Genomic DNA, 23,410 nt, shown 5'->3' on the forward strand with positions numbered 1-23,410 from the left:
TCTTGACTCATTTACACTCACACACTCTTTCTTTCTTTTTTGGCAGTATTTGTCCTTCATGCATTGTGAGAAATCCATCACAGCTGTGATATTGATCTATCAGTGTTCTTATCTGTGTTATACGTTTCTCAGCTCTGAACCTTTTTTATGATACCCACTCCTCACCACACTGCTTTCAACCACAGGTCAATACACCACACTTGCACAGTCGGTGCAGTCGGCGTTCCTCAGGTCTCAGTGTTGGGCCTATTTTAATTATTTCTATATCCCACACTCTTAGTTCTGCCTCCCCTCCACCACCAGTTAGTTCCCTGTTTTGATCCAGGAGGTCCTCAAGAGGGTTATCAGAATTTGATTCGCTGTACAAACAATGGGTTTGGCTGCTTTCAACCACAGGGAAAGACAGTACAATCGATAAGGGACTGAAACATATACAAGCCTGCTGAGCTGACAGTGGCCTTGTGCAAAAGCTGTAGAAGGCGACCGCTGTGCAGTTTCTTTGTGATTCTCAGTTATGTAGGTTGTTACTTATAGAGTGTGCTTTAGTGAATTAAATGTATCTTTCTTCCTTTGTGTAGCCTGTATATGCATATTTTTATGTCCCATGGGTTGAACTGGTTTTTTTTTTTTTTCTTACTTTTTCTTGGAAATGTTGGTAACACTTCACAGTAAGGTTTTATTAGTTAACATTAGTTAACTACTTAAGTTAATATGAACTAAGAATGATACTTCTACAGCATTTATTAATCTTAGTTAATGTTTATTTCAACATTTACTAATATATTATTAAAATCGAAAGTTGTATTTGTTAACATATATATGTTAACAGGTCTCAGTGTGTGTGTGTATATATATATATATACACACACACACACACACACACACACACACACATATATATATATATATATATATATATATATATATATTATAAATATAAATACAATTACAAATATAGGTAAATATACATTTGTGAACAGTATTTTGTTTCAATTTTAAGTAAACTAATTTAGCAAAATTATGCATGTGAAAATATTTAATTTTGTATATTTAGGACATGTAAAATATTGGCTATGACACTAACTTTAGCAAGCCATGGAAGTTGCCATTTTATTTCCAAAAATTATTTAAAATGTCATTTCCATCACAAAATGCCTACATTCATAATTTCAGGTGTGATGGAAATGGTGAAAATTTTCATGACATTTCAGAAAAAATGTCAGAACGATGAAAGAAGCTTGTGTGTCTAGTGTTGGACATTGTTAGTAGACAAGTTAAACTTGTGAGAGTGTAAAAGGTGAGTTTATTTTGTAAAAGTCCACAGGGCCAAAAGTTACCATAGCTGAAGAAACACTTATTCATGTGTAGGATCTTTTTCCACAATCTCTTCTTTTACTAAAAACCCTTAACCCCTCACAGAAAGCCAATTTAATATTTGTTTGAATCTTTTGAGGGCCATGCACAATAATTGTGCAGATATCCTGACCCAGAGTGATGAAAGACGTAAATCCTCAGAGGTTAAACTGGCCCTTGGCGCTGCTGACAGGTTGCGTTAATTAACTCGCACACTCTTCGTTTGCAGCATCTTCGTTTTGCCTGCATGTATGCTGAGAAGCTTCAGAGGTCAAGGCTGGCATTCAGAAATAATAGTTATGTGGGTTGCTTTGAATCTGAGTGATGTCATTGCAATGTCCTCCCTTTCGCCTGTTTCTCTTTGTTTCTCTCTTCATCTCCCTCCTCTTCTCATGCCCTGTCCTCCCTCCATCTCCTCCTGCCCTCCTCTCTGGCACACCCCCACTGTAATGTATGGAGCACCTCCGAATGACTGGAATTAAGGGCCCTGACCTTTAGTGGGTGATGATTACCCATGCAATGTAGTCCACCCCCTCGCTCGTGTGGGCCTGAATCCCACAGGCAGTGATGGCAGTGACTACTGTTTTTTTTTTTTTTTTTTTTTTTAACTGTAAACTCTAAAATATTGTTTGTTTTTTTTTTGGCCAGGGTTTGTTTCAGTCCTGTGGGAACATCACCTTGTGGTTTTGCTTTTGGTTTACAGTTCGGTATGTGCTATGTTCAGGAAAAAAAGGACTACTGTCAAATAAAAATAAAGAAAATAAGAACAAATAATCAAACAGTTACAAATAAAATAAACAGTGCTTTTCAGGTTTTTCAGGTAGGTTTAACAGTACTTTTCAGGAAATAAAGTAATCAAATGTAAAATAACACTGCATATACAGTAATCTTCACTGTATAAATTAAAGATTAATCCTTATTAAAGTTACAAAAGTTATTTAGTCGAGGAGTGAGTGATTTCTTTGTCTTTTGTTGTTTGATTAACATTAATAACACAGACAGCAGCAGCAGGAATATTAGGCTACTGTCACTTTAAAGGGTTAGTTCACCCAAAAATGAAAATTTTGTCATTAATTACTCACCTTCATGTTGTTCCACACCCGTAAGACCTTCGTTCATCTTCAGAACACAAATTAAGATATTTTTGATGAAATCCGATGGCTCAGTGAGGCCTGCATTGACAGCAAGATAATTAACACTTTCAGATGCCCAGAAAGCTACTAAAGACATATTTAAAACAGTTCATGTGAATACAGTGGCTCTACCTTAATATTATAAAGCGACGAGAATACTTTTTGTGTGCCAAAAAAACAAAAGAACGACTTTTCAATAATATCTAGTGATGGCCAATTTCAAAACACTGCTTCGAATCTTTTGTTTCGAATCAGCGGTTCGGATCGCGTGCCAAACTGCTGAAATCACGTGACTTTGGCACTCCGAATCACTGATTCAAAACAAAAGATTCGAAGCAGTGTTTTGAAATCGGCCATCACTAGATATTGTTAAAAAGTTATTTTGTTTTTTCGCCGCACAAAAAGTATCCTCGTCGCTTCATAACATTAAGGTTGAACCACTGTAGTCACATGAACTACGTCTTTAGTAGCTTTCTGGGCATTGAAAGTGTAAATTAACTTGCTGGCTATAGAGGCCTCACTGAGCCATCGGATTTCATCAAAAATATCTTAATTTGTGTTCCGAAGATGAACGAAGGTTTTACGGGTGTAGAACGACATGAGGGTGAGTAATTAATGATATTATTTTCATTTTTTAGTGAACTAACCCTTTAAGACACAATGCACAGACCCTTTATACTGATACTGTGCACATGCTTGTCTTTCTTGACTGTTTACGTTCACTTAAGACATAACCTACTACGTTTGCTAGGATACTCACCAAGATGTGCATGTTGACATAAATTTTGCGTGGATTTGTCCAGTCAAGCGCAAGAAGACTTAAAAAAGTGAACTTAATTTAGTATTCACATGCTGTCTGTGTCCCTAATGCATTGGAATATTGAATGTATTAAATTTGAATTTTTGTATATTCATATAAATTGTAATCTACAGTCTTGATGTTGATTATTAAATGTATTTATTGTCTTCTTTGTCGCTCTCTGAACAGAATCTGTTGGTGAATCACGGATAGAGAGTCATTCACTTCGGCAGCGGCGCCATCTTACTCGTCGCTCCAATTCATCTGTATGTTGGGTTTCACGGGCCGCTTCATCTTAAGCCTCTCCATCCAATTACCATCTGATCCCAGGGCTCGGAGTCGCACTCCAGTGTACTGAACAAGCTACATATTACAGGCCACTATGAGTATTCCATTATCTGTAACAGCGCAGAGAATGGGATCACCGCAATGCAAGGCTTGATTTTTATAAGAGTACACTCAGGAAATCCTGATGCTTTTATTTGTCAGGATTTTATTTATGCATTGTATTTCGGCAAAAGCATATCTTCATAAATGGATAACTGCCCAAAGCTGGTCCCGCCTCTGTCTTTTATTGCCCTTCAAATATGGCCAACTTGAGATCAGTGTCTGAAACTGAATCAATCTGATAGTGAATTAATTTCTGGTTTGTTCCACATAAAAATAAGCCTGACATTGGCCGTTTAAGGCATAGTTCATCAAAAAAATTAAAAATTTGTATTCATCCTCGTGTCGTTTCAAATTGCTAATGTGCTGATTTTTTTGCTATAGGACACAATAGGAGATATATAATAATATCAACAATATAATATAATAATAATAATAATATTAATTATAATTAATGTATTAACAACAACAATTAGTATTTTTAATATATTTTTAATACATTTTAAATACTATTTAAAGTTATAATTGTTATATTATATGATATATTATAAAATAATTATTGTATATTAATTTCTGGATGAACTATGCCTTTAGTCGAATTGAATTTCATTAAAAATGCATAAAATATTGTGATCTGATTGAATGTAGCCTATTTTTGAAATAGGATGAAATGATTCACAGCAAGAAGAGAGATGAAGACGTGATTGATCTGCGAGTAGTGACACGGTTTCGGTGTCATACACACACATAGACATACTAGCTCAATTTGTTGCTTTTGACATGGCCGGGTCTCCCATGTGAGCTCAGGCAATTATGGTGAGATGGCATCACACACACAACCCTCAATTATCCTGCTGACACACACTGTATCTCGACATCAGTTCAGATGCGCACACACACACTCCGTGTCAGAATATACACACCTCTCTGTCAAGCCTAATAAGGTTCTCAATCCATGCTAGCAGGATTGACTTGGGAATTACCTTGTTAAGGATACAGCCGAACCGAGCACATTTCCTTTGCTGCATGTGTTTATGTGCAGCTGGTGTGGAGGGCAAACTGGGATATGCTGCTTTGAATCAAAACTCACCTTTTCTTAACTGTAAAAGGAGGGTGTTGAATCTTATTTTCACTTTATATCTGTAAATAAATTGCTTATGACAACTGGCACTTCGGTGCTACCTACAGCCAGTCCAATACACCACCACTTATCTTTAAACAAAAATACTTTGACATACAGTAATGCTTTTGAAAATAAACCGTGTGTAATAAGACAGTGTGCTAACATGTGCGAATGTGTGAAAACCTCTAGCACAGGCTCTTCAGACAGCGATCACACACTCGGCAGAAGTGCCCTGCATGGTGTGCCGAGGACAAGATGGCAGGCGATAGCAGGAGCGAGGGAAGGGCCAAAGGTTAACATAATAAGTGCTCCATCATACACCAATGAGGTCTGACAGCTCAACCATACACAGCTCACATTAAAGAGAGAAAGAGAGCAAGTGGGTTTACCTCTCTGTACACCTCTAACACAAGCTTTCTAATCTTGTATACTGTCACATATACACTGATCAGCACCAAAATGCAAACAAAAACGAATGAATACATACTAGATGTGACCCTGGAAGACAAAACCAGTCATAAGTCGCACGGGTATATTTGTAGCAATAGCCAACAATACATTGTATGGGTCAAAATTATCGATTTTTCTTTTATGCCAAAAATCATTAGGATATTAAGTAAAGATCATGTTTCATGAAGATATTTTGTAAATTTCCTACCGTAAATACATCAAAAATGTATTTTTCTGAGTGGATATGCATTGCTAAGGACTTCATTTGGACATCTTTAAAGGCAATTTTTTTTGCACCCTCAGATTCCAGATTTTCAAATAGTTGTATCTCGGCCAAATATTGTCCTATCCTAACAAACCATACATCAATGAAAAGCTTATTTCAGCTTTCATATTTAAAAAAATGACCCTAATGACTGGTTTGTGGTCCAGGGTCACATATGGGAAAACATGGTACTTTCTATATGTCGATGTAAGTTTGCAGGAATTGTTTGTATCTAGACCTGTAAGTAGAATAGAATTAACCTGTAAATCTATTTTATTTGTTTAAAAATAAATATTCTGTTTTGATGCATGCAGATCCTCCACCAGTGGGCTCCTCATTAATGGCATTTTACTTATAGGAGATATTGTATTGGTTTTTGAGCATCAATAATAATAATATTATAATAATAATTTTATTCATTTTTCTTTTACTTGTGTGTGTATATATATATATATATATATATTTTTTTTTTTTTTTTTTTAAAGTAAAATTATATATTTTATATTATTTTTGGTTGTAGTGGATATTGTATTATTTTAGATAATCTACGATAATAATAATAATTATCTTGTGCTTGTAGGTGATATTTTGTTCTTTTTGAGCATCAATGATTTGATTTTTTTTTTTTTTTTTGCTCATAGTGGATGTTGTGTTTTTAAAGTGGGATTCAAAATCTAATTTAAATCTGAAAATAATAAGAATATTTTAATATTGAAGGTAAGTGTACCCCCCCCCCCCCCCCCCCCCCCAAAAAAAAAAAAAAAAAAAAAAAAATATATATATATATATATATGTGTGTGTGTATATATATATATATATAGGGGATATTGTATTCTTTTGGAGTGTCAGTGATTAAAAAAGTAAAAATTAAATAAAAAAATTATTTTATTTTTTGCTTGCAGTGGATATTATATTATTTTATATAATCTGATAATGATAAATATTATATTTTTGCTTGTATGGATAAGATATTATTTTTGAGCTTCAATGGTAATAAGATTTTTATTTTATATTTTATTATTTTATTTTTGCTCATAGTGGATGTTGTATTCTTTTTAAGCATCAATGATAATGATAATTATTTTGTTTTTTCTTGTAGAGGATAATGTATTCATATTGAGCTTCAATGATAAGGTTTATTTTATTTGTGCTTGATGGATATTGTATTATTTTTGAGCATCAATGGTAATTATTTTATTTTATTTATTTTATCCTCTGCTGTGAATGAAACTCTGCAATCAACTTTCAAGCCATTATTACCACCATTGTAGGTAAGTATATCTGTACATCTGTATATGGTATGGTATACTTTGAATATGGCCTCTGGGTACCTGTGCTGCTGCCCTTTCGAATTCCGACAATTCAGAACATTTTTCTGAAATCACACAAAATAGAATCTGCATTATAAAAACCTAACAGTGCTGAGCATATTTAATCAGCCTCAAAAGAAAATGCTGCCTTTGTCAGTGCTAGCTGAAAGAATACCATTTTTATCCTCGGATTCCCCTCAGTGTCCACCCCACAGTCTCTGGTGATCCACTCTTTCTCCCAGGCCTCACTCCCTGCCAGCTCAATCTCCGTCCTTCCCGAGCATGTGCCCCTGACATTTGGATTGTGCTAACAGCCGCCCCCTTTGGGCAAACAGCGTCTAGCTGAGGTTGTGGAGCGCGCTGTTATTACCATCATGTTGTGCGCGGCATCGCCGTGCCGCTCTCCCTCCTCCAGGGCTCGACCTGCACTGACGCACATGGGCTTCCTGCACTGGAGCCGCAGCACAACACTGATTTAGAGACATATATAAACACACCTAGCTGACATTACATTACCATACACATGCGGTCTGTCTCTCACACTCGTACACGCACTCACAGCTGACATTTATCTTCAAATACCATGACACCCTTCCTCTTTTATTAGATCCTCTCACTGTGCAAAGATGAGAGTAATTAGAGAGGAACAGCCCCCGCTCTCTTCCGTCTCTTTTTATTGCTTTTCACTCATCTCCTTTTTGCGAGAGTGAGAGATCTTGTGGCATACAATGGCGTAATATACCCCCACAGGAGCCCTGCTGAGGCTGTGTGGTTTTGGAAGAGGGGGGACGTGTCTCACACTGTCAGCTGGTTACAGTTGCCAGGCTTTTAGTTTTTCAACCGAATTCAAGGGCAACTTTTGACACGACACTTATTCAAGACTAGCAAGAGATTCTTGTACTTTTGATGCTGGATTTCCTCTTGTTTGTAGTCTGAGGACACATTAAAAGTGGGAAATCTAATTTAAATCTGAAAATAATAAGAATATTTTCATATTGAAGGTAACGTTCGCACGATTCTGCGCTCATGGGAGTCTATTTAAAGATTTTACATACCCGACGTTATCAAGACAGTTGCCAAAGGCAGTCAGTAAAAGCAAAGACTATAGAATAACACAAGACGAGTCACTCGTATTATTTTGAATGGGAGAAAGTGAAACGAGCAATATGTCGGAATAAGTCCCGCCTTCTAAATAAGAGCCAATCGCCGATTGGTAAAGTCATCGTGTCACTGCAGTGGCCGTTAGAAGCTCCGGTTCCTATAGAAAAAGTCAGACGCGCGCCTCCGAAATGAGGCACAAGACGCGCATTAGCTTGATCCAGCCTGAAAAATACCGTTTTTTGTCATGGTTCGAGCGTTTAGAAACTAAATTTATGAGACAGTTGTTGTCAGATTTCATTGGTGATTTCAAATATGAAATTTAATCGAAAGCTTGGCAAACAGCTTTGGAGAATTTGATGTTTCCCTATTCAAAGAGTTAGGAGCTGCACTTGAATGCCCGAGAAGCGTTTCAAAGATGGCCGCCGAGTGAAATGACTTGTCTTAAAGGGACTTTGGTAAAAGGACGTGTCAGAACTCGTAAGTATTACAGAGACAGCTCTATAATACAAGCAAAACATGAGGGCTCGTATCATAAAAGTTTAAAAACTCTGCTCTCTTTTGTCACATCGTCTTTATTTTTCATATTGCCTGCGCATAATTTCGCTGGCTTCTGCAGCAGATCACACTATAAATAAACGTGTAATCGCTTACTTAAAAATCGCTTTAATACCCTCTGTGTTTACTTCCATATGACAGCGCGCTGTGTGTGTTGCCAAGTCCGCGATTTTCCTGCAGAATTGTGTTACTTTTTCACTGTTGCCGCAGGTTGTTTTGCAACTCCGTGGGTTGAAGTGACCGCACTAACGCGATATTTAACCCCCGGAACGCGATTTTTACTGGGATAGCCCAAGGAACGCGATTGGGCTAGTTTTGGACTAGTTTTGAGAATCAATTGAGTGGATTTTGTGGTAAAAACCTGGCAACCCTTTTTGTATCGTTCTTTTGCGCATGCAGGTCAGTTCAGAACCATGATCTGTTCACACTGGAAATCTGATATTGGCCACATTTAAAACAACATGAACAGCTATACAAAAAAATCAAAGCAAAAATCAGAATTGAGCATTAAGTTTTGCAGTGTGAACGTAGCCTGAGAAACACTGTTGAAAGTGGATCGGGCCGAGCACCAAAACACACTTGCAGCCAATCAACAGTAAGGGGTGTATACATTCATGAGGGGGGAGGTGCCTCTGCTGCAAAGCATGTTTGTGATTTGGGGGGCGGAGCTATCAAGATAGGGGTGTAATCCTTTTAAGTATGGGCGTGTTTGTGTTGGGGCTTTCAAATATCAACAGCGTTTCTCAGATATTGCTTACTGCACCTTTAAATGCCCAGGAAAATGATGCAGTAAATTGCAAAATTAAGGTGTGGCCAATGGACAATAAATGGTCATTGGGTCAGCAGGGTCACAAAAAACAGGTTGAGAAGAAAAGACACATGTTAACTGCAAAAGAATTAAGGTGTGAAACAATCAGGAACCCTTTCGCATATACAGTATATCACTTTCATTTTAGTGTGTGGACATTTTTAACATTAAAAAATAAGGCATTCTGATTTTCGTGTTTTCATGTTTGTTTTTTTATTTTCATTAAAAAAGTTATGCTGATAATATATTTGGTAATGGAAAAAAGCGATTAAATTAAAAATCAAGACTCAGACTTTTGAACCTACTGTATTTGCACTGATAAGGCAATGCATTTACTATTTTCTTTATCATGACCTCATTGACTTACATTTTTTGTTTTTTTAAACTGCCTGCATTTTGAGGGGTAAAAAGTTGCAGGTTACACCGTAATACATGACTTTTTAAGTAAGTAACATGCATTAGTTTTCAGTGTTTATTAAGTATTCAATGAGTTTAGTGACACATTAAGTGTGAAAACCTCTCTGTATAATGTAGTCACATACAGTAAGCCTATTGTTTGCTGCTTAGTTTAAACAGAAGCGCTGTACCACCACCAAATTTTCTGTAAAGATGTAATCCAGAATAAACCCTGTACTAAAATACACCGGCTCTGCCCCACTTCCACCCATCAGCAGTTCGGATGTGACTTTGGTAAATGAAATGCCACATCAAAGCCTGAAATGTTGCTTCTGTCGTGAGAACCTCATTTTTTTGTCAGCTGTCTACTTGTGGTGCAGTGTAAATACTCTTCTATATTAATATTTGGTATGTTGTTAAGATGGTATTTTGCTGTTATATATCAAGATTACTTGCTGTTATTTCACCATAAAGGCATTAACTGTTGTTGGCGCATTGACTAGTACCCCATAAAGCATTGCTGACAAATGCAGCTCTCGTTCTAAATTAACTTAGCACTTTAGATGCTCATATGTTTGGATTACATCTCTAAGAGCCTCATTTTAGTTCCCAAAGCAATAAGTCACAGGTTGGTAGTTTCAGTGCCTGCCTGTTCCAATGAAATCAGAGTGATCCCGTCAGATGGGCCTGTTAAGTGGGCTTTGCTCCTAATGCCCCTCTTATTGCCTTCATCACCATGCTACAGTGGCTTTATTTGCTCTGCTAAACTTCCTCATGGCCTTTTAATGGTAGTGAATTGATTATTAACTGCTGTGACCATTCAAGGTTCTCCAATGCTTGGGTTTGGAAGATTTTCAACCATGTCCTGTTGGGTAAGAGCTGAGGTGAGTCAATGGTCATACATTGTGGCTTGTAATAATTTAGAAGAGCCTATAGTGCATTGGCAGCTGAATGGTTGTGGATTCAAACCCTTAAGTCCTTAATTTGTTAAAATTATGACTAAGATACTTGAGGTAGTGATACATGGGGCAACTTTTTGAGCAATGTTGTGACAGTGTTGCCGAGCGATGTTGCTTGGGCACTTTCCCATTGAGAATGGGCAACAAATTTCGATCTAAAGTATCCAGATAGAAATTTGTTGCCCATTCTCAATGGGAAAGTGCCCAAGCAACATTGCTTGGCAACACTGCTCAAAAAGTTGCCCCATGTAGCATCACCTTCAAAGTCAACATGGCATTCACATTCCATTTTATGTTTGGAAAGTGACATTTCTGAGGAAAATATTTGGGTAAAATATGTAGGGTGGGAGATTTTATTCTATCTGGAACTCATTGGGTCATGAAAAGTAAGCTTTCCTTACCAGGAATGGTGTCACCGCCACCCACTTTTAAAGGGTTAGTTCACCCAAAAATGAAAATCCTGTCATTAATTACTCACCCTCATGTTGTTCCACACCCATAAGACCTTCGTTCATCTTCGGAACACAAATTAAGATATTTTTGTTAAAATCTGATGGCTCAGTGAGGCCTGCATTGACAGCAAGATAATTAACACTTTCAAATGCCCAGAAAGCTACTAAAGACATATTTAAGACAGTTCATGTGACTACAGTGGTTCAACCTTAATGTTATGAAGCAACGAGAATACTTTTTGTGTGCCAAAAAAACAAAATAATGACTTTATTCAACAATATCTAGTGATGGCCGATTTCAAAACAATGCTTTATGAAGCTTCGAAGCTTTACGAATCTTTTGTTTCGAATCAGTGGCTCGGAGCGTGTATCAAACTGCCAAAGTCACGCCCCCCAGTGGTGAAGCATTGAAATTTCGAAACACTTATGACGTAATAAAGCCTCGTTTACTGAAATCACGTGAGTTTGGCAGTTTGATACACGCTCTGAACCACTGATTCGAAACAAAGGATTCGTAAAGCTTCGAAGCTTTATGAAGCGGTGTTTTGGATCCTTTTTCAGTGAAAAGGATGCTTGCTAACAAGTTGCTAAATGGGACACCGAGCTTATTTTCTGCACAACAGGTGAAGAGCAACTTTAAAAATTTAGCAAACTATTGATAGAATCTCAAAACAAGAGACTGTTCTACATGGCTATATACATTCCCATAACAAATGTGTGGAGGATCAGTTCAGACGGGATAAAGATTATGAGTACAATAAGACTATACTTTGAGTTATTTGCTAGTATAGCTTGTAGAACTACAGAACTGAACTTAGAAACTTTAATTCTGAACTTCATGAAAGCAATGAATTCAGTCCCACGTTGACATCCTATGGCACCCGATGTAATAGGACGTTTGACAGGCAGGTTTCAATTAGCGTGACTGCACGTCTTGTATCTTTTAATAGGAAATCCGCCGCTGCTGTGAGGGAGAAAGCTTCAATGCTCTCTGCTGCATCTTAATAAAAATATGTATAAAAAAGAGAAGAAGAACTGGGTTTCCACAGCAACTGGCACCTGAGTAACGGCGGAGACGTGCTTGAAGGCATCAGGTTAGAAAATGACATCTTTGCATCCTGACGTGTCCGCATTGATCCCGTGTCATACCCAATTACAGCGAGTGCTGTTGTACAGGCGCGTGCTATTCAGCACAAGAGCGCCTCTCAAACGAACACACGCTGTCGCACTTCTCCTCAGACGTCTCAGGAAGTGGTTTTAATGAATACCTGCCCCCATCCCTTTTCTTTACTACCTTTCCATATACTTCTCGTGTTTACCTTAGCGAAAAAACGCAGCGACGTCGATTTCCGCTTTGAATCCGGATGCGTCGAGAGTGGCGGTAAAGCCTACTATGATTGGCAGCGTTTAATACTGAGAAATCTCTAAGTAATCTTCAATTATACAACGTATTTATCTTTCATTGTGACAGGGAAATGATCAATAGTCCCTCCAGATCTGATTCTTCATCCTAGTTCAACACATTGAGGGTTATTTTTTCATGTTTCATGCCTGGTTTGGTATATTTATAATCATTGCTTGAGAGGAATCAATATTTTCTTTTCTTCTGAGAGAAGACAAAATATATACCAGAAGCTCTCTTGAGGTTTTACTGCAATTTTTCATTCTTATGTTGACTGACTTGTCCCACTGTTGCACTTGTTTCTAGGAGCAGCAAGCATTGAAGTGCTCTACAGAACATCTTTGATGCACTCACAAACTCTGGTCTCGCGTCAAGCGCTTATACACCGCGCGTGATTCGACCTGACGGAAACAACCCATGAAATCTCAGGTAGGTGCTTGATTCCGCCTGAAATGTGTACTTAGCCCTTGCACAGCGAAGAGATCCATTTGAGCACCACACAGTCAGCTCCTCTTTTACTCAGCCTCTTTCAACTGCCTGAACCCATTTTCTGCTTGTTTCGTTTCAGAGTCTCCTCACCAGGGGGAACACGGCCGACAATAGGCCCTAATTAAAGCATGCTGTGGGCTGACAGAGCCCATTCTTCGCCACAGCGTCCCGTTTAAACTGGGCCTCCCTTCCTGTGCCATCCACACCCACCTCACTCCACTAATTTCAAGTGGAACCGTGAAGGCTTAATGGAAGACCTCGGATGACAGGAAGTCAACGTGACCTGGTGGGTCTCTCGAATAGTTTCTTTTGTGTTTTCCTTTAACACTCTAGCAGATCACAGTTTCTTCTATGTATTTTATTTAATTCAGTATTTGTAATTTAGAGTGATGGTTAGATTGCATTGGAGGCCCTTGGCATTCTGAAACCCCAGGAACTGGCTCTACTAGCCCGGTCCACAATCCAGCCCTGGTTTTCCAACACTTCTGTTATCAGTAAAATAATCCTTGATAACTGGGGAAAAAAAGATTGAATTTCCATCACACAACATCTATTCATTTTGTCAGACCATATTTCATAAGCAAAACAAGCAGCTGGATTTGGAAACTCGGTTTGTAATCAAACTGGACAAAACAAACATCTTATCCTTAATGAAAAGAGTGGGAGGAATGCCAGCTAGACCATTACCAAACCTCCGCTGAAGCCCTTACAAGTACTTCATAAAATAGTCTGACAGATGGGCTACAGCTCACTACCAACCCACAAAGCCACCTTGGTTGGTTTGGTCAGGCATAAACCCCAACCGCACAAACAATGTGGCAATCACAGCCAGACCACATCAAATATCTAAGCCTGTTGTCAGGTGGTGGCCAAATGTCCAATCCAGGGATATTACCTAATGGACACTTCCACCACCTCAAACCTGGGAGTAATTCCAGCAGCAGTGCTGGCTATGTTGGTGACTCATGGGCAGGGCCGCATTAACAATAGGGCTAGGCGGGGGGCTGAAGTCCCAGGGCCCGAGCAAGGAGGGGGCCTGTGATTGGCTGTGGAGTAGATTGACATGGTCATCGGGAGCACCTGAACTATTCCCGGTAGGCCGATCGCCAAAACACCTTGCCCCCACATATTAAACACTGTTATTTAGTGCCGCACCTGGGAAACAAAGACCAAAATCCAAGTGATGAAATGGCTACCTGCTCATGTTCTGGTTGTCCTTTAGATGTCTACAAATGTGGGGAAATATTTCTTTAATAACATTAATATATTTAAGATGATAACTTTTATATTTATTTAATTTTATATTTTCATCTTTGATATATATATATATATATATATATTATATATATATATTATACAAAAATTCTTTCTTGTTCTCAAATCTGATTGGCTGAGAGCCGTGTGATATTCTAGTGATAACAGCACTTCTGCCTTTTCACCGTTTGTATCACTCCGCTTGAAGCGACTGTCATCGCGGCCGAGCAAATCCACCGTATTTTTTACAAATACTACACTTGTACCACGAACTGTAGTTTTAAGAGGTTTTTCTTAGGTGAGAATGTAGTTGTTTTGACCTGAAATATGTAACTCATATTTAATCATAGCGCCTATTTTACAATTTGTTTAGACGTTTTCGGAAATGCGAGCTCCAGGCCGTTCAGTGCTCGTGTACCCGCTGAGAACAGCTTCATCTCGGCCAGTGCTTCGGGTATTTGATGCTGGCTCTTATAGTGATTAAACATGAGATATAATTCATTTTGGGTACATAAAACGGGCAGTCTTTGGTCTTTTTAATCTATTACTTGTTCCTAAGCAAATCAAATTGGGCTATGTTAAATTTAATAATTTAATATTAAGGCTATTATACATCCTGTGGAGCACTGCTTTTGTACGTTTGACTGAATTGTACAATTGTGTTTATTTCCTATTGTCATTTACAATGGCTGTTGTTGTTAATTTAAATATTGTTGTTCAATAAATATTTAATATAAATAATATGTTGTATTTGGTATTGAGAAAGAGTCCATTAGTGCGTAATATGGATTGAGTGAAAGTTACATTAATACGCCATTAGATGGCGGCAAACTTTACGAATGAATGAGTCAGTCACAAGAAACTTTTAAATTGAAAGTTTAAAATTAACTTTTGTAAACGAAGGACGTTGTTTTAGCGCTGTTATGGAAAATTCCCTTAAAAGGACAAAAAGATCGCTTTCCTCAGTGGACATTCAAACAGATTTTTGTATTGGATATAATATTATGGACATTGACCTGAAGAATGAATGTTATATCAGACAGGGAATGCTCACTCATACGATCTCTCTCTCTCTCGTAACGTCGAACTGTTGTATAAACACAATATCACACTCGTAGCCGTACGATATGGCTTTATATCAGCTCGCTGTGATTACCTACAGTACGACCGAATCACAGCCGTGCTGATATACAGCCATCGCACGGCTACGAGTGTGACCATATGTATATATGTTGGGTTACATTTTTATTTTAAGGTAACGCAGTTACATTGTTCTTAAATAAGTACTGAATAATATTAATTAACTGCATGTACTTACTATAGGGTTAGGGTTTGGTTTAGGGCTAGTCTTGTAATTATGCATAATTTACTGTTATTACTATAGTAACATGTAACTACATCACCTTAAAATAAAGTGTTACCCAGGTTTGGAACGGCATGAGAGTGTGGAAACACTTTGTTTTTAAAAAGCAGGTGAGGTAATCTGGTCTATGTCTATTAAAAAATTAAGACAGACATAGTTAATAAAACTGTCAAAACTCTGGAGAAACAATCAAAACCTTAGTAATTAGACATGTTGGAAGACTGTTCTTAGGTGTTATTTGATTTTTTTTATTACTATTATTATCTTTTGTCAATGACGAATTTGTTTCTGCAATCTGGTAGAACTGATCTAAAGTAAAGAAACACTGCACATGTTGAACTCAAAGAGATATCAGCACAGCTTGGTTTATTCTGACTCAAGAGTACATTTTTACATGTGAGGCTGGATATGTCTTGAAACTCACTGCAGGACAACTAGAAATCCAGTGTTCCTTGCACTGGTATTATAACAGCTTGAGGCTGTGTATCCATGCACTGGTAAAGCTCATTTCAAACACTCAAGAGTTGCTCGAAAATGACCCGGCACCTCCTGGTAACTCTTCACATGAATGAAAACATCTGTCAGAGCCCTCTTGCTGTGCAGAGACAGAAAATCGCCTGTAGGGTTTTTCTAAAGGCCTTGAGGCTAGATATCTAGACAACCAGCATCAACATGCTGTTCCACAAATGTAGTTTACCTCGAAGATTACTTGAGTAATGAATGCACAGAAATGTTGAACCTGTGGCAACCCTCGTTTGATAGCTTTGAAGACTCTAGTCAATATGTATCTTCCCTAGGGTATATAATCAGGTTTTGGAAGATACTTATAAGTTTTCCAAAACCTAGTGAGCTGCCTACCTAGAGAGTATCATAGGAAAGTGAAAGCTATGATGTGAAATCTATTCTAAAGGGTACACAGAAAAATCATGTTGCCTTCTGAATTCATCTTTTTTATGTTTTTGAATGAAGTCTCTTTTGTTCACCAAGGCGGCACTTTTTGATCAAAAATACAGTAAAAACAATAATATTGTGAAATATTATTAAAATGTAAAATTTTTCTATTTTAGTATGTGTAAGCAATAAGGTACGAGAGGCTGTGCTGTATCATGAATAAGTCACGGCTGAAGGACGTTAGGCACGACGTGAAGCGGAGTGCCTGCAACCCCTTCAGCCGTGACTTATTCACGATACAGCACTAGCCTCGAGTACCTTATTGCTTTTATAAAACGGTTACCACACAATACAAATATTAAAGCCAAAAATATGTATCAGTGCAATTTTCATGAAGTAAACTTTCACTGAAAGCCTTCCTTCCGCCAGAAAAAATAGTCCCTGACCGTGAACAGCAACAGAAGTTACATTATTACGCCATTAGATGGCGGCAAACACTGTCTTTATGAGTGAGTCAGTCAGTAGTGAAGACTTTTACACTGAAAAGACTGAATTGTTGTGAACACGGAACAAGACGCAACTGACAAATACTTTGACTAGCGCTGTCAGTCATGGGAAAACCCCTTAACTGTTAAAAGGACAGGATAATACATCGGACATTTAAACAGTTTCAACAGTGCTAAAAATACACATCCCGAAAATGGTAATTTTTACTGAGACAAGTAAAAAGTCATTAAAGATAGGAGACAAGTTGAGAAGAACTGAGCTTATTCATTTAATTCTAATGCAAATGGTGGTCTAATTTTTTTTTTTCAATTCGATTTATTTAAAAAAAAAATTTTTTTTTTACATTTTTTTTTAAAATAAATTTTTATATAATTTTTGTTTGTTAAGTTTCCCCATATTAGTGTACAATAGCAACATTTTGTTACTTTTAGTACAGAGGAGAGCAGTGAGAGGACAGGAGATTAGAGGGAGAATAGAATATATATAACTTACATATGAGTACCACAACTCTAGGTGTCAGACCATAAACAGGTGACAAGTGTGACCTCATTGTCTTATGTTTTGAATTTATAATAAATTAAACTGCCATTTCACAAGAGACTGAAACACGTGACCTATTGGTTCGACATGTACGGCTCAGTGATTTCATTTCCTGTGCATTTCTTAATGACATCATGCCCACAATCAGAGGACTGTGGACTGTTAGTTCAGGGCCAAATATTCAGGTTAAATGGAGCAGAATGATTAGCAATGTTCTGACAGGTCGCTCGTTGCTGTGAGCAGGTCAGTGAGGAGATGTATAAGGGCAGATCAGTTTCCAGACAGCTGCTGTTTGATTGGTTAATTCGTAAATTTGATTTCATGTACTTGCACACCCAGACATACTTATGCTAAAAAACAATATGAAGTGTTTGTAACCCGAAGGTTGCGGGTTCGATTCTCAATGCTGGCAGGTAATGATTGAGGTGCCCTTGAGCAAGGCACCTAACTCCCCAATCGCTCCCCGGCTGCCACAGCAAAAAAAAAAAAAAAAAGGCTGCCCACTGCTCCGGGTGTGTTTGTCCACGGTTTTCAATTTGTGTGTGTGTGTGTGTGTGTGTGTGTGTGTGTTCACTACTTACTACTCCTAATGTGTGTGCACTAACTTGGATGGGTTAAATGCAGAGGACAGATTCTGAGTATGCGTTGCCACACTTGACCTTCACATGTCACTTTCACTTCACTTTTTCACTATAAAAAGTGAAATATATATAGTTAGAAAATCTGCTGATTTGTTCAGTCCATGATGTTTCATTTCCTCCATCCTTTCTCTTCATTTCTTTTTTCAGTCTGTTTCTGTGTGCTGGCATACAGCTCAGTTACACATGCTTCACCTGGTACTTCAACAGCAGTAGGCTCTCATGTGAAGTACCTCTGTCATTTATCTGTGTGTGTATGTGTGTCAGGCCCACTGCCTGAGTCTGGGCTATGCGTATACCTAGTCACACCTACTCTCGGTGGACTGAGGACCCCATCAAATTCTGTCTTCTCATCTCATCTATTCATCATACACTCATCTCCTCTGAGCCTTTTCTCTGTGTTAATCTGTAGTAGAGGAGGGAAGCAGAGAATGAATGAATCACATTATCTATCAAGGCCATCGTGTAGGTCATTACTTCACGATAAACTCAAGCCAGTTATGATTACAGGCGGTGCAAATTAAAAGCCTGTCATCCAAACCATGAAGCCGCCACATGATAAAGCACCTCAATCTTATACGTTTGAGCCCCTAAAGGAATATTACATCCAAAAATGAAAACTCTGTCATCATCATTTACTCACCCTCATATACTCATTACAAACCAGTATAACTTACATTCTTCTATAATTTAAAAAAAAAATCATAAAAATACAGCTTTTTGGAGCTTAAATGATGATATTTTCTCTATTTTGACTGTACTATTCCTTTAACTTTCTATAGCTTTCTGTAGCTGAAGGGGATTGTAGCTATTTGTGTCTTGTATTATCAGAAATCCTTGTTTATTCAAAATATACCATATACATTAACAGCATGAAATGCCTGATTATAAATGGCTAATATTTCCAAAACTATCACTCTGACTATTAAAACACTTTTTAGCTGTGCCAGGAAGCATAGTGTTTCATCGAGAGTACTTTACACTCCAAAGGGACCTTATTAAATTAGCTAATGGAAAACATTGCACTGAGGATTTCATATGAAGAGCTATTTCAGTCATGGGAGACAAGGCATTGTGTCCATGTGTGATAGATTTCAATTTTGAATGCGTTTCAAGTGGAGGGGAGAGGTTGTTGAGTTTGCTTGTCTATGTCTAAACATTGAAACAAGATGTGCTCAAATATGTCTCAGATTTCAGAAGTGATCTGGAAAAAAAATTGAATGAGCCACGTAGAACAACTGTAAACAGCTTTAATAGATAACATGCACAGCATGCATATTTGGATATACTACGGTTCAAACGTTTGGGGTCAGTACGATTTTTTTATGTATATTTGAAAGAAATTAATACTTTTATTCCGCAAGGATGCATTAAAATGATCAAAAGTGATACATTTATAATGTTACAAAAGATTTCTATTTTAAATAAATGCTGTTATTTTGAACTTTCTATTCATCATCCTGAAAAAAATGTATCACGGTTTCCACAAAAATAGTAAGCAGCACAACTGTTTTCAACATCGATGATAAGAAATGTTTCATGAGCAGCAAATCAGCATATTAGAATAATTTCTGAAGGATCATGTGACACTGAAGACTGAAGTAATGCTGAAAATTCATCACAGGAATAAATTACGTTAAAAAATATATTCAAATAGGAAAGAGTTATGTAAAATTGTATTATTATTATTTCATAATATTACTGTTTTAACTGCATTTTTGATCAAATAAATGTAGTCTTGGTGAGCATAAGAGACTTGTATGTAGTTAATGATAAACATTATTTTATCATTAAACAAAATGTATTAAAGTTCTTACATGATGTTTAGCAAAGGATTGCAGAGAAAACTAATGCTGACATTACATATCATCGTTCACGCTGCAAGAACTGCAATGCTAACGGTAGCCATTTTGTTTCCGTGCGTAAGTCAGGCAACTATACGGGGCAGAAGTTGGAGATATCAAGCACACTGTAAAACCTAACAGTGAAAATAGGTGAAAATTAAATGTTTTTTACTTAAAATTTAAAAAAAAATTAATTCAACTTAACAGATATTTGTTATGTGAACTCAAAAACCTGTTCTGTCATCATTGCTTTGTACCAATGTTAGTTTTTGCTTAGTCTTATGTAACTTTATTACTTTGAGTTTAATGAACTTAAACCATTTAAGGCAATCGGTTTCCTCAAACCATTTAAGTAGCTATATAGTTAAAGGATTAATTCACTTTCAAATGAAAATTAGCCCAAGCTTTACTCACCCTCAAGCCATCCTAGGTGTATATGACTTTCTTCTTTCTGATGAACACAATCAGAGATATTTTAATAAATATCCTGACGCATCTGAGCTTTATAACGGCAGTGAACAGGACCAACGAGTATGAGCTGAAGAAAGTGCTTCCATCCACATCCATCCATCATAAACGTGTACTCCACGTGGCTCCGGGGGGTTAATAAATTCCTTCTGAAGCGAAGCAATGCGTTTGTGTAAAAAAAAAAAAAAGATCCATATTTAACAAGTTATGAAGTAAAATATCGAGATTCCACCAGACCGCCTTCCGTATTTAACGTACGACGAACGTGTAAAACTCTTGAAGTTCAAAAAGCTTACGCTACGTCCTATGCCTTCCCTGTTCAACTTACAGAAAAAGTGCAACTGACGCAATGCCATTTTACACTTTCTTCGTAATTTGAATATGGAAGGCGGTCTGGTGGAAGATAGATATTTTACTTTACTTTAACTTGTTAAAATATGGATATTTTTTTACACAAACGCATCGCTTCGCTTCAGGAGGCCTTTATTAAACCCCCAGAGCCATGTGGAGCACGTTTATGATGGATGGATGCACTTTCTTGAGCTTCAAACTCGTTGCCCCCATTCACTGCCATTATAAAGCTTAGATGCGTCAGGATATTTATTAAAATATCTCCGATTGCGTTCATCAGAAAGAAGAAAGTCATATACACCTAGGATGGCTTGAGGGTGAGTAAAGCTTGGGGTAATTTTCATTTGAAAGTGAACTAATCCTTTAAGACTTAGATTTGTTACTTGAATTCAAACTGAATGAGTGAAATAAACTTAAAATTTTTTAGATTGACTAAACCAACACTAAAGTATTAGTGAATTTAACTTAATGTATATGAGTTTACACTACTCATACGTATTGGTTTTAAAACTTAAATGGTTTAAGGCAATAGGTTTCCTCAAATGGTTTGAGTTACCGTAACTTATCTGGGTTTTACAGTACATATAAATATTTTTTTAGGCCACTGCATGTCTTAGATTCAAGTCTATCTGTCATCTTGAATATGTAATTAATATAATGAATATCTCATTTGTACACATGGACAGCCGTTGCTGACATGCATTAGCCAGGGTGAACTGGGAGAAATCGATCAGCCGTTCAAATGTGTTTTATCACCTCTTTCATCAGATTACTCAGCGAAAGCGACGTCCGTGGATGCTCTTCGGAAGCCGAGTGGCATTCCCCGTCTCCATTGCTCCCTGGGATAAAGAGATTGCCCTCCTTCTAATGGAATTACAGAGCTGGAGAACATTGAGACAGAGAAGAGAGAAGACTGTGGAAAGGACAGGCCGGTTAACCTTCTCATCTCGAGACCAGACGAGGAGCTCACAACCTTAATCCCTCCATAGTCCTGTGGATTAGGCCGTCCTCTTATCACGGCTTTAATGCGGCGAGCTGCATTGTCATCTCCCTTTCTTTGCCGCGTAATTATCCCCGCTAGCAGCTTCCAGACTCATTATTTTTATCATACCACTTCCTGTACGACCAGTGGGGGGGCCAGTGATTCAGGCCCCTATCAAAGATGTCTTGGATCTGTTCCTTACAATGAGCTGGTGCACAGACTGCTCTCATTCTGTTGCGGTTCTACCCAGAATTCCATGTTTATCCTTCATTTGCTCACCCTTATGTCATCCAAAACCTGCAAGACTTTCCTTCTTCCATGGAACGCAACAGGTAACATGTAACCTGGTTTTCTAGATCATTCCCTGTCGCCTGGTCATGCGCTCTGTTTACTTGTTTAGCGCGGCAGACCTGAAGGAAGCTCGAACCGTGACGCCGTCACAGATGAAAGCCGCTGTCTGGGGAACGCTGTCATTGAGGTGAATGACAGATTCACTCCTCCATACTGTCACAGCTGACAGGGATTCATCCGTCCCAAATAAAAGCTTTCAGGAGCTCCATTGTTTGTTACATCATTTCTTTTTTTTCGCCCACACAGGAGCACAGTCACAAATAATTCATGGTTTGTTTTGTTTTATTATGTCATGCTCGGAACAACTTGAATTAGAGCTCTCTTACAAATGGGAAATATTTACATAAAAACAATAATCTTTGTTCAACTTGCCAGCATGGCCCAGCCCTTCCTGATTTGAGCAACAGCGCACCTTACTCTATTCCGTTTCCTTATTTTGGTATCTTTTCCTCTCTCTATATCTGTCTCGTTTTTTTAAGCGTGAGAATTGATGAATGTCAAAGAAAGTTGGAGCCTATTTGCTTTTTGAGCTCATGCTTTTCAGTGTGGTGCACCATATACTAGAACATCAACATTTGAAACCTGTCGAGAACACGTCCGGGTCATATTTCAGCACAAAATTAAAAGGATAAAGAGACAGTTATTAATTATGAATTTCCCCCAGGGTTTTCATTACTGTAATGTGATATATATATATATATATATATATACAGTCAAACCAAAAATGTTTTAGACACACAATTTTTTTGTATTTTTTTTCTAGTGGGTGGAGGACACTATAGTTCATTTATGTAAGTGAGGATAGCTAAATAAAGTAAACTGTGACATATTATACCCAAAAATTCTTTATACAGTGGACTACCAGTAAAAAACTGATCAAAATTTGGGACCAAAAATTATTCAGACACTTTGACCTGACCTTGTTTTGCTCAAGTGTTATCTGACATAATTAAGATTAATGATTTCTGACACAATTTAACTCTCTTGAGATCTTCTCATATTTTATTTCCATTTTTTTAAACTATAGTGAATAAACTGTAATAATAAATGAAATGTTCAAGGTGTCTGAATACATTTTGGTTTGACTATATATATATGTATGCGTATATATATATATATACACACACACACGCACATACATACACACGCACATATATATATATATATATATATATATGTGCGTGTGTGTGTATGTATGTATGTATGTGCGTGTGTGTGTGTTTTTGTAATCATTTACAA

At 37.5% G+C, this 23,410-nt stretch overlaps 1 protein-coding gene and 1 long non-coding RNA gene across 4 annotated transcripts in view; both read left to right on the forward strand.

The window, feature by feature from the left end:
- Positions 1-3,836, forward strand: part of chchd6a (coiled-coil-helix-coiled-coil-helix domain containing 6a) — a 71,160-nt gene extending 67,324 nt beyond the window's left edge. For both annotated transcript variants that reach the window (XM_051879530.1, XM_051879533.1), the window contains one exon: positions 3,475-3,836. In XM_051879530.1, coding sequence (XP_051735490.1) covers positions 3,475-3,498 — 24 coding nt within the window. In that variant the 3' untranslated portion in view covers positions 3,499-3,836. The remainder of the gene's footprint in view (positions 1-3,474) is intronic.
- A 2,923-nt stretch (positions 3,837-6,759) lies between these two features.
- LOC127504648 (uncharacterized) lies at positions 6,760-22,816 on the forward strand. Of its 2 annotated transcripts, none has more exons than XR_007927415.1 (4): positions 6,760-6,781; positions 12,800-12,922; positions 13,062-13,268; positions 21,607-22,816. It is a non-coding gene; the product is annotated as an uncharacterized LOC127504648 (long non-coding RNA). The 2 variants fall into 2 exon arrangements; XR_007927414.1 differs by lacking the exon at positions 6,760-6,781 and adding an exon at positions 11,642-12,185.
- The last annotated feature ends 594 nt before the right edge of the window (positions 22,817-23,410 follow it).

The sequence above is a fragment of the Ctenopharyngodon idella genome, chromosome 22, assembly GCF_019924925.1.
Source record: "Ctenopharyngodon idella isolate HZGC_01 chromosome 22, HZGC01, whole genome shotgun sequence".
NCBI lineage: Eukaryota > Metazoa > Chordata > Actinopteri > Cypriniformes > Xenocyprididae > Ctenopharyngodon > Ctenopharyngodon idella.